The sequence below is a fragment of the Pan troglodytes genome, chromosome 11, assembly GCF_028858775.2.
Source record: "Pan troglodytes isolate AG18354 chromosome 11, NHGRI_mPanTro3-v2.0_pri, whole genome shotgun sequence".
NCBI classification, from domain to species: Eukaryota; Metazoa; Chordata; class Mammalia; order Primates; family Hominidae; genus Pan; species Pan troglodytes.
The window spans coordinates 38,589,517-38,601,632 of NC_072409.2; the positions used below are offsets into that span (position 1 = coordinate 38,589,517).

Genomic DNA, 12,116 nt, shown 5'->3' on the forward strand with positions numbered 1-12,116 from the left:
CCAATAAAGTAAATTTCACAATGTCTGGTATCCAAAAGATAATTGCCATGCATGCAAAAAAGCAGAATAACATGATCTGCAATGAGAAAAACCAATCAACAGAAACAGACCCAGATATGATAGGGATAATGGAATTAATAAGTGAGGATATTAAAAACAGTTATTATGATATGTTCCATGTATTTAAGAAGGTAGAAGAAAATATAAGCACATTAGAAGAAAAGCCATATAAGATATTTTAAAATATTAAATTAATAGAATTTAAAAAAAGAGTACCTGAAATTAAAAAATGCACTAGATGGGATTAATAGCAGATAAGACAATGCAGAAGATTAGTAAACCTAAGGACACAGCAATAGAAACTATCCAAAATGAAACACACAGAGAAAAATAAGTTGAAAATAAATTAACCAAGATCAATAGTCATGGGCCAAATGAAAACAACATAAAATACATGTAACTGGACTCCATGAGAGAAAAATAATTTGAAAAACTTAACGGCCAAAGATTTTCTACATTTGAGAAAAACGAGAAAACCATAGATCCAAGAAGCTCAAAGGACAAGAAAAATGAAGAAAGCTATACTAATGCACATTACAGTAAAATTACTTAAAATAAATAAAGAAAAACATCTTAAAAACGGGAAGAAAAAAGACACATGAAATACGAAGAAACAAAGGTAAGAATGACAGAAGACTTCTTGTGAGAAACAATCCAAGCCAGAAGACAGTGGGACAACATCTTGGAAGTATTTGAAAATGACAGAAAATGCAACCTAGAATTCTATCCCCAGAGAAAGTTTTTTTTTAAATAAGGCAAAATAAAGATATTTTTAAACATTAAAAAGCTGATAGAATCCATCACCAGCAGAAAGGTGTGCTAGAAGGAATGTTTAAAAAGTACTTCAAGTTGATAGAAAGGGGATACCTGACAGAAACCGGATTCTACACAAATGAATGAAGAGCATTGAAAATGGCACATACGGATATATATGTAAATATAAATATTTTTCCTTATTTTTACAATCTCTTTGAAAAATAACACAATTTAAAGCAAAAATAACAAAAACAAATGGGGCTGATAATGTATGCAGAAGTAAAATGTATAGCAACCACAGTAAAAAGACCCTAAGAGAGGACCTAGAAGTATACTGTTAGAAGGTTCTTATATGTGAAGTGAAATATATAACATTACTTGAAAATAGACTGTGATGTTAAAGATGTATACTCTGAACCATAAAGCAACCACTAAAAAAAAATAAAAATAAAAAACCAAGAGCTATAGTAAGCCAGCAAAAGGAAAAAAATTGAATCATAAAAAATATTTGATTAATCCAAAAGAAAGAGGGAAAAGAGAACAGATGGACAAATAGACAAAAATAGCAAGACGGTAGATTTAAAGATAATCATTTGACAAAACTGAACAATTATTCGTTATAAAAACTCTCAGCAAACTAAAAAATAGAAGTTAACTTCCTCAACCTGACAGCAGCAATCTACAAAAACCCTACATTTAACACCATACTTAAGTGGTGAAAGACCATTCTCTAATATTGGGAAGAAGGTAAGGATGTCTGATCTCACCATTCTTACTCAACTTCATACTGGAGGCCCTAGCCAGGGCAATAAGGTTAAAAAAGGAAGGAAGGATGAAAGAAGGGAGAGAGGGTGGGTGGGGCAAAGACTAGAAAAAAATAAAATTGTCTTCACAGATTACATGATTGTCTACATAGAAAATATCAAAGAATCTACAGAAAGCTACATAATATTAAAAGGTGGCCCAATGATTGCAGGCCATAAACTGAGAATTACTTGTATCATGAAGATAAATAATATCTACCCCATAGGGTAGGTAAGAGTAACTCACCTCACTATGCTTACCAAATATCAAAAATACAAAACCAACAACACAAAGAATATATCTCAGGAATGTTCTGAATCTAATGCATTAGAAACTATTAACTGGTGGTGTCTGTGATATTATGAGTATATAAATATTACATATATATAATATATATACATTGGTCTTTGTCCACAGTTCCTTGATCATAACTCCCATGGCCCATGTGGGACACATGACAGACACATGTCTTTTGTTACAATGCTGGGGCACTTTCAGTGTCCAAAGTAGACCTCAGGAAACAGAATCTCTCTCTGACCTCCTGCCCTCCGAACCTGCCAATGGCAGGACTCTAAACTGATTGTGGGTCATAAGACACTCATTCCCGAGGGGGTCCTGCCCCATACCCTGGAGGAAGAAACGTTACATGGAGAGGCCAATAAGAATCTGAACAGACAGGCCTTGCTGGGTTTCTCCACTCAGTCTGTTAGTATTAGATCATACCCTTTTTGTCCAATCACATTTTGACATGGTTGTCCATGCTTCCATCATGCCTATCCAATGAAGTCTCCATAAGAGGTACAAGAGGACAGAATTTAGAGAGCTTCCAGAGAGATGATCACATGGAGGTTCCTGAAGGGTGGTGTCTCCAGGGAGGACATGGAAGCTCTGCACCCATTCCCTCATACCTCACCTTATGCATCTCTTCAGCTGTATCCCTTGTAATATCCTTTATAAAGAACTGGTAAATTGTCTCCCTGAGTTCTGTGAGCCATCCCAGCAAATTAATCGAACCCAAAAAGGGATCGTGGGAACTCCAACTTGAAGCTGGTTGTTTAGAAGTTCCAAGGGCCTGGACTTGTGACTGGTGGGAGGGAAGGGTGTGGTCTTGTGGGACTTGGCTCTCAAACTGTGGTTTCTGAGGCTATCTCTAGGTAGATAGCACCAGAATTGAATTCAACTGGAAGACACCTAAGCTAGGGTCTGTTGAACTGATTGCTTGCTTGAAATATGGGGAGAAACTCACACACATTTGGTCACAGAAGTCTTCTGTGTTGGTGACTGTTGTTGTTGAGTGAGAGTATAAGAGAAAACATGTTGTGTGTTGATTTTTCCATTCACAGTGCCTATGCTGAATGCCTGGGTAACCTAACTTACTTGTTATATTCTCCACTTCCAAGTATCAACCTTGCATGCAGGTTTTTTTCATATAATATCTTAATCTTCACAATAATCTTATGAGGAAGATTATAATTTTACTATTACAACTGTCTAATATCATAGACATTTGCAGCTTTCCCATGAATTATTAAAATGTGAATGTTCAAATACTACACTCACTACCTGGTGAAATCATTTGTACATCAAACCCCAGCAACACACAATTTACCCATGTGATATTCCTGCCCATATACTCCCTGAACCTAAAATAAAAGTTGGAAGAAAAAAAAGAGAGGAAAGGAAAGAGAGAAAAAAAATAGAAGATGAAGGAGGAGGAAAAGGAGGACATAGAAAAGGGAATAAAAAAGTGTTGTAAAAAAAAAAATTGGTTCTACAGGTTTTGAGAGGTTTATTTGTCAATGTAACTTGAAAAGTTCCACCAGGGGACAGGAACAATTTTCTTCATCTTTTTAAAATTCAGATGAGTTTATTCGTCAGTGTTTATACTGCTTCCACTGCCCAGACCTTGGGAAGAACAACTTTTGGCTTGTGTGACAGACACCACACCATGGCCCTCCAGGTTTGGAGATGGAGCACTCAGTCTAATTTTAGCAGTAAGATTAGACTAGTGAATGATAGTCCCACTTCTTCCTTCTTCAAAAGCATGGATGGGGAAGACCTTCCTTAAGCTGAGTGATTCCATCTTGCCCACCCCTTGCTGCCCCTGGAACGGGGCTCTGCAAGTTGCTGTCTCCACAGGGCTTAGGTCCTGATAAGAGGCCAACTGTGAGACAGTGGCATTTAGGACTACACATGTGGGACACATGACAGACACAGAGGATGACTTGACAGAGATATCTTCAGCTTCCTCCCTGTCTTCTTGATGTTCTCGTTCAGCAAGAATATACCCTTCTAGGTTGTTATAGTTTGACAGTAGATAAGGACAATTTTAGTTAGTTCAATCAATATCTATTGAGCACGTACTATGTGACAGGCATTGGAAATACAGATAGGCGTTGGGGAAAATGTCAAAGTCCTTGCCTCCTTCAGTGTACAGTCAGGAAGGCAGTAAACATCCTTCATTTGCAAAATATTTTGTACCCCTCCACTCTCACCAAATATGGTCACATCTTCCAATACACAGACTGACTCCTGTCCCCTTTGGGTAAATAAAAAAAGGAAATCTTTGATGACCAGGAGAAAAATAATCTGAAAGGCAAAACAAAACAACAAACATGTTAATGTTAAATCTATGAACCTTAAGGTCTGTGGCCCAGTACTGTGTAAGGGTGGTGTGTTTATATCTGACTGGGGATGGTATCATCAGGACGTGCTGAGTAGGAAGTAACTGAGCTATGCAATAAACAGTGTCTGAAAGGTGACAAATGATAGGGTGGATATTGTCAATGGATGTAAAAGAGAAAGCAAAACTATTCAACTCCATATTTTTTCCACCTTCCTTCTTTACTGAGGAAAATGATCTTCAAAATACAAAAATCTAAAATAAAATGATTAAGAGGAAAACAAAAACAAAGGAAGATTAAGAACAAACCTAGATACTTCAGATGAGTTCAAGTCAACAGGCCCAGGGAAATTACACTCGAGAGAACCAAAAGACCTTGCAAATGTGATCACAGAAATATCTCTGCTTATCTATGAAGAACTGCAAAGAATTGGTAAGGTTCCTAAAGACTTGCAAATATTGACCCAATTTTCACAAAAGAAAGTATATTTAAAACACTGCAGGCTGTAAATCTTAATGTGAATCTTGGGGAAAATTCCACACTAGATAATTAGTGAGATGGTTTGGGAGAGCGTGTGGAAATGGTGACAGTATACCAGTGTGCTCTGGCCCTTTCCTGTCCAACATTTTCATCAATGACTTCAAAACAAAGAATGCATAATTATCAAATTTGCACATAACATAAATTAGAAGGATTAACATAGATGAAAGGTCACAATTCCATATAATAACAAATATAACAATGATAACTGTAAAGTCCAGCATTTAAATTAAAAAGAGCAATTGCACCAGTATAAGAAATAGGTGTGATCTGATTCAGTACACGTAATTCATATAAAAAAAAGTCTTATGGAATTCATTTAATTGATTACAAAGTCAATTTAAAAAGCTGTCAGTATAGAGTGGCTTCTAAAATGATGTAATCTTAGGCTCTATACATGTATATTCATTCATTCAACACACTTTTTTTCAGAAGCACACTACATTTCAAGCATGTTAGAAGTTTAACACATTTACTAACATAGGGATCTCAAGCAAGTAATTTACTCTAAATCTTTCTCCACCTAAAAAGCGAAGGCAATAATAACTAACCTATAATGATGCTATAAGGATTAAATGCTACGATATATAAAAACACCTAACACAGCACTCAGCAAATGAAAACTACTACCTCCACTGTTATTATTTTCTCACCTGTCAAGAAAACTAGAAGAGATTCCTATTTCAAGTGGAGGATGAACTAGATGAACTTATTTCTTATTACAACAAATTACAAGAAAAATAAGGAATAATTCAGATTCCTACTGTTTACATGATTTTATAACTAAATTAGGATACACTATTAAAAGTTATCAATCCAAATGTTTGAGGAGGAGAAAAATTTTAAAATGATTTAGTGATATGTGTGAAAAAAATTACAAGTAACTCCTTACAAATTTAGTTAAGTTGAGATCCCTGACAAGCATTGCTAAACAGCACTACTTTTACAAAATATCATTTTGGTACTGTCTCTTTGCATGGTGGCACTAGAGAGGTAGGTTGAAGTAGTGCCATAATTTAGCCAATTACTATGCTTTGGGTTGCAAGCAACAGAAAACCCAAAATTAAAAATGGCTTTAATAATAAGTATTTATTATCTCACATACAAAGCAATCTAGAAGTAGAATAATTCTACATTAGTTTAATTCAGAAGCTTACAAGGTCATTAAGTGTCCAAGTTCTATGTTGCTGCTTTACTACTTTCAATGAGGAGCTTTTGTCCTCAGATTTGTCCCCTAATAGCTGCAAGAGGATTGGTTACAGTTCTAGATACAACAGGAAGACACACAAGACCAAGAAGAAGAAGGGGACTGTTTCCTTCCACGCATATCTGTATATCTTCATAACAGTAGGAAAATCTTTCCAGTTTCCACACCCCAAACAGGTTTTCCCTCAGGTATAACTGGCCAGAACTACAGGATATGTCTATTGTTCACTGGTAACCAAACACTGACAAGATTGGAATTACCACATTTATCAGACCATTATCATTCACCACCTGTGCTGAGGCTTGCCTATCTTGAAACACAAAGGAAGGAAACTGAATGGGGTTCTGTCAGAAAAAAGGAACGAGGTTGGGAAAGGTGATTAAAAGATCAAAGCAGATATTCACACACTAAAAAGAGAAATGAAAAATACTTTCATTGTAATCACAGATTAACAATAAATAAGACTGATTATGTCTGATTTTATACTATATAGTTCAGATTTCATGTTGCTTGAATAGCCCATGCCATCCATTTTCATAGTAATTATATGCTGCCTCTTATCATTTTTTGACTATTTCCTATCTTATTTCCTTAACTGGACTGCAAACTTCTTGAGAATTAAAAATCTATCTTTTACATATTCTTCAATGCTAACAACAATCTAAGAAATAGCAAACATCAATAAATATTTACGAAAAGCTAACATTTATTTCCTATAATAATCTCCCTTCTCATTAAACCTGGCAGATTCAACACAAACATTCATCTCTAATCTTTTCCAAAATCCCACTAAATGACAACAAAGAACTTTAGAAAGTATAAATTCACAAGAATGAGAATAGAATAGAAGACATCAACTGACAAAAAAATTTAACATTTTGCAACATTTTGGAAGCTAGAAAGAGTATGGATATGTTGTAACTGACTCAGCAAACCAAAGAAAGCTAAAATGTAAGCCTGCAAAAGGGGTACATGGTAGGGAAGAGTGGCAATGAGAAGCAAGCCACAGCCAAGCATGGTTGTTCATGTCTGTAATCCTAGCACTTTGAGAGGCCAATGCAGGAGGATCACTTGAGGCCAGCGCTTTGAGATGGGATGGGCCTGGGCAGCATGGTGAGACCTCGTCTCTAAAAAAACGACTAAGCAACTGAAGGTACCAGCTACCAGGTAACCAGATGGAAGTGTATGGTGGGGCAAAAAGCAAAAGGATTGGTTGAAAGTTTATGTAATGAACGGGTAGTCCACCAGATCCCCTCTATACTTGCCCGAGTAACTGCCCTTTTCCATCACTGCACAAGACAATACTATAGAAGACAGCCTCTGGAGAGGCTAGAGAAGCTAAGGACCCTGGACACCAAGCACAGCTAAGGGCAGGGATCAGTTACCACACCACAACCAGGAAGATTAAGCCTGGACAATAAATATCTGAGTGGTGGTGAGCCTGCTCACCTCTTCACCTACTTTCCTTCCCCTGGCTTAAAAGGCTGGTCACAAAATTCATACTATATCCACCCCTCCAACCTCCTCACCCAACCCCTGCCACAACTATCACCTTTGAAAAAATAAACACACCCCAACAGGTAGGAGATGGAGGACTGCTCTTTCTTAAAACTGAACAGCTAACAAGACCTAGAGTTACTGACATCTAGTGGTTCTCCAATTAAAATAGATTCTCAGCTATTCACCCCTCCAGACAGCAAAGCCCCCACCCTAACCTGCTACCCACATGCATACACACAAACACATTTACACACATACCTTCCAATCAGCACTCTTAAATATCAACAGCCAGCCAAGAAAAGCCTGTAATACTATATGCTGAAACAGAAGAAAGAGAGAGAGAGAAGAAAGAAAAAAGGGACTTGGAAAAACAGGACAAAGAAGCAGAAGAAAACTTATATTAAAAAAAAAAACTATAGAAAGATGTTATGATACAGCATCCACGAAATGAAAACAGAATTCTCTTTAAAAGAAAAGGAGAGGCCAGACATGGTTGTTCACATCCGTAATCCTAGCACTTTGAGAGGCCAACGCAGGAGGATCACTTGAGGCCAGGGCTTTGAGATGAGATAGGCCTGGGCAACATAGTGAGACCCCATCTCTACAAAAAATATTTAAAAATTAGCTGAACATGGTAGAGGACACCTGAAGTCTTAGCTATTCAGGAAGCTGAGACAGGAGGATTGCTTTAACTTAGGAGTTTAACATTACAGTGAGCTATGATTGCACCACTGCACTCCAGCCTGGGCAACAGAGTGAGACTCTGTCTCTATTTTAAAAAGAGAGAGAGACAACAAATGCACTGAGAGAAAAAAGAACATAGAAAAGATATGATTCTGGTTATTCCATCCAAGCTGGAATGTGGATGTGATGGCTGGTGCTGGAGTAGCCATTTTACACACAAGGTAGAACCAAGTTGAGGATGGGAGAGCAAGATAAAAACAGCCTGGGTCTTTGATGATTGCCAAGCAGCCACTGTACCCCGGACTACCTCTGTTACTATGAGATTAAAAACAAAAGCAAAACAAAACAAAAACCTCTATCTTATTTAACATATGATTTTTGAGTTTTCTGCCTCTTGTACCTTATCCATATAACTAATACAGTATGTGCTACACCGTAAGTTTTTCCCCAAATCCCTACAATACGAAACAAAGAAAATTATGTTCCAGGCTTACTATCTTGTCATTCCTACTAACAATGCTTAAGTCTATCTTACATTAGCCAAGAAAGCTGAATGCTAACACTTCAAATTTCAGGATTACATTCTAATCAAGTTTATCATGTATAATAAAATGAAGGACCTATGGAATACAGCTCCAGGTGTCCACAGCACACTACGCTCATTGTTTTCAGATGTTGCAGAATCACTCCGCTAAGGCTTACCTTCAATTTCCCTTCAGTCTGACTTTCTTCTTTTAAATTCATATTGGATGACTGATGTCCAGCATAATAAATATTTTATCTTTCTACACCTTTCCCCTAAGAATAATATGCCTTTTTGAAAGTGAGGCACTGTCAGACACCTGGAGTCCAAACTTAGTTCTTAACTCTTTTGTCCAGAGTGAGCCCTGCAGCTTTTAAATGTTTTTACATTTCCATAACATATCTATTAAAATAAGCTATTCAATCCTATATAGATTTTAAAAAGTCACTTTTATAATTAAGCTAGACATCCTAAGACAGTGGAATGATCAAGGATATGGAATAAAACCTAGATCAGTATAAAATTAACTGTTTGGCTTAAGGTGATATCACCTACATTATAATTATTCTGATACTGTCTAAAAATTCCACAGTAAATAAAAATTTCATAAAATGCTAAAGAAAAAAATGTCTGGCAGAGATGGATGGATGTAACTCTGGAATAATCTTGTGACCTCTGGCACAACTAATAAAATCAGTAATATAACCATTCTATCCCCACCCACCTGGTTTTTCCATTGATGACTGATTGGGTGGTACATGTAGCAAGGATCTGAGGGTACTGACAGCAGGCATTTTTGTATAGAATAAACATAAGAAAAAGGAAATCTAAGACAGACATGCCAAACCTCAAAGGAAAAGTAGGACAACAAAGGAAAGAAATGGCCTTAATTTGCTTCCATTCATGTTAAAAAGAACCCATTTACTAAACAACTCCTTATCCATCCTTAAAAGTCACAGTATTACTTATTGCTTGTCAGTAAAGAAGAAATTCAAGGATGACAAAATACTAATCCTAAATTCTAGAAAGACTTCAAATATTAGCATTAAACTTTTCATTTTAATATTCTCAGAACTGATTTTCTCCACTTTTAAAAGGACTTGAATTCTAGAAAGACAGATGGTATCTATGGAAGAAAAAGGTACACTTTTCTGACTTCTATATGCTACCGATTTGAGTAATGAATAATGTTTATATTGAAAGGCTTAATGACCATATCCTCCACTCCCAACCTTCAAAAGAATGAATGAATGAATGAATGAATGAATGAATGAATAAATAAATAAATAAATAAATGAATAAATGGAGGTTCTGCAGCTTAAGACTTATGCTGGGAAAAGTCTTTTTGAAACAAAAAATATCACTGGCCTGTCCCACAGCAAATAAGACAACATAATCTGCCAAATTAATGCTCAGTACTGAGTAAACTTGATGTTTCCAAAAATGCCACAACCACTTCACCAGAGCATGGCAGGTTCTATGCAACCTCTATCATAGTCCCTGAGACTAATTCATCTTCTCTCTACCTATTTCCTCAACTGACTTAGGCAGTACTTCTCAATTGTGAGCTTTCCTCAAAGGGAAGCTGTGAAGCAAGGAAATTCCCTCATATCTCACAATGATTTACTTCTTTAATGTATGTATACCTAAAGAGGATACGAGTTACTGAAAGACACACACTCAAAGTTCAAAAACTTGCCATGGGGTGAATGAAATTAAGGCAGGTACATTAGCCAAAGTTCTCTGCCTTTACATTATAGTGCACCATCAATCAATTTGTATCTTAATTATTAACTGCCTAAAACCTCAATATGTACAATTAAAAAGGTATAGACTTGGCCAGGCGCCACGGCTCACACCTGTAATCCCAACACTTTGGAAGGCAAAACAGGAGGACAGCTTGAGGCCAGGAGTTCAAGACCAGCCTGGGCAACAAAGCAAGAACTTGTTTCTCCAAAAAAATAAAAATAAGTTAGCCACGGATAGTGGTGTGTAGATAGCTTGAGCCCAGAAGTTTGAGGTTGCAGTAGGCTATGATCATGCCACTGCACTCCAGCCTGGGCAACAGAGCGAGACCTTGTCTCTCAAACAAACAAACAAAAAAGCATAGACTCTATTCCTATATCCCTTCCCAGAAAAAGGAATATATGAGAGGTATATATGCAGAACAGAAAAACCAGCTAAAAAATGCATAATGTTGCTAAATCAATAGGAGCTAGGTGTTTCAGCAATGCCTCTTATCTAATACTCTAAATTTAGCTGAAATGAACAACCAATATAAATCAAACTATGTAACTATTTCTTGTGGTAGTAAATGAAACAGCTCACCTTCTCAATATTTATCTGGTGCTTTCTTAACCTTTCCAGGTCTGTTGGGATTACTATCTTAATGAATTTCTGGATAGCTGGTTCAAGACGGCGTAATTTCACTTTTTCTTCATCTTCAGACATCCTAAAAAAATGGTGTATGACCTCCCTGGTAACAGCTGTCTTCTCCACTCATATAGAAAAACCTAAAAGAAAAATATTTCTTTAAGAATGTTTTCAAATCCGTTTCCACTATTTTTAAAAGCCAACGATTAGTTTTACAATTTATTCTAAATCAATAAATAGAAATAAATATTTCTAATGCTGACCTTGAGTGACTTGTTTTTTCTTTATGAAACCACTGATTTTTAAATCTTTTTCTCTTTACAAAAATTATATTTTAGAATGTTCAGACAATATAAATAAATGAAGAATAAAATAAAGTCAGCAGTCATCTCCTCACCTTTTACAAAGAGTACAAAATGTACTCTTTACATTTTGGCATACGTCTCTCCAGGTCTTTTTCTATGTAAGTAGGTATGTATGTATATAAATACTTTTAAAAAAGCTAGGAGTATACTGTCCAAGTTTTCATTTTCTGATCTATCTTGGACATTGAATAACCTTTTTAAAAAAGGTATCAAATGGCTTAACACTGATGCTTGTATCAAACTTCATGTCTAATGTCATCATAATGTAACTTTGTAATTACACAACTTCAAATATATTATAACATAATATGCAACTTTTCTCATTGATGTGCTTTAAATTGCCTCTTCCATTTTCAATAAAGTGATTAGTATTGCCTACAACTGATTCAAAAAACCAGTGACAGAGCTGGAATAAGAACCCAGATTTTCTGAAATTACATTGAAATACTTTTTCCACTTCACCAGTAGTTTCCTACTAGTGTTCCAGAAAGTCCAAGGGTATGCATTTGGGGCCAGAGTACAAGGGTAGGGGCTAGAGGTGAGTAGGTTCCAGGACTCCACCCCCTACTTCAGTTGTAGAAACTTTACTTACAACTATTTTATGAATTGGAGCTTATCAGAGCTTATCTAAATAATGGGCTTCACAGCTTAACCAAGCTTGAAAGCCACCATTGTACACC

At 36.2% G+C, this 12,116-nt stretch overlaps 1 protein-coding gene across 3 annotated transcripts in view; it reads right to left on the minus strand.

Annotated features, from left to right (window-relative positions):
* The window catches only part of STX17 (syntaxin 17), a 67,915-nt gene that overhangs the window by 48,137 nt on the left and 7,662 nt on the right, over positions 1-12,116 (minus strand). For all 3 annotated transcript variants that reach the window (XM_528364.8, XM_054658910.2, XM_009456996.5), the window contains one exon: positions 11,027-11,211. In XM_528364.8, the coding sequence (XP_528364.2) occupies positions 11,027-11,149 (123 nt within the window). In that variant the 5' untranslated portion in view covers positions 11,150-11,211. The remainder of the gene's footprint in view (positions 1-11,026; positions 11,212-12,116) is intronic.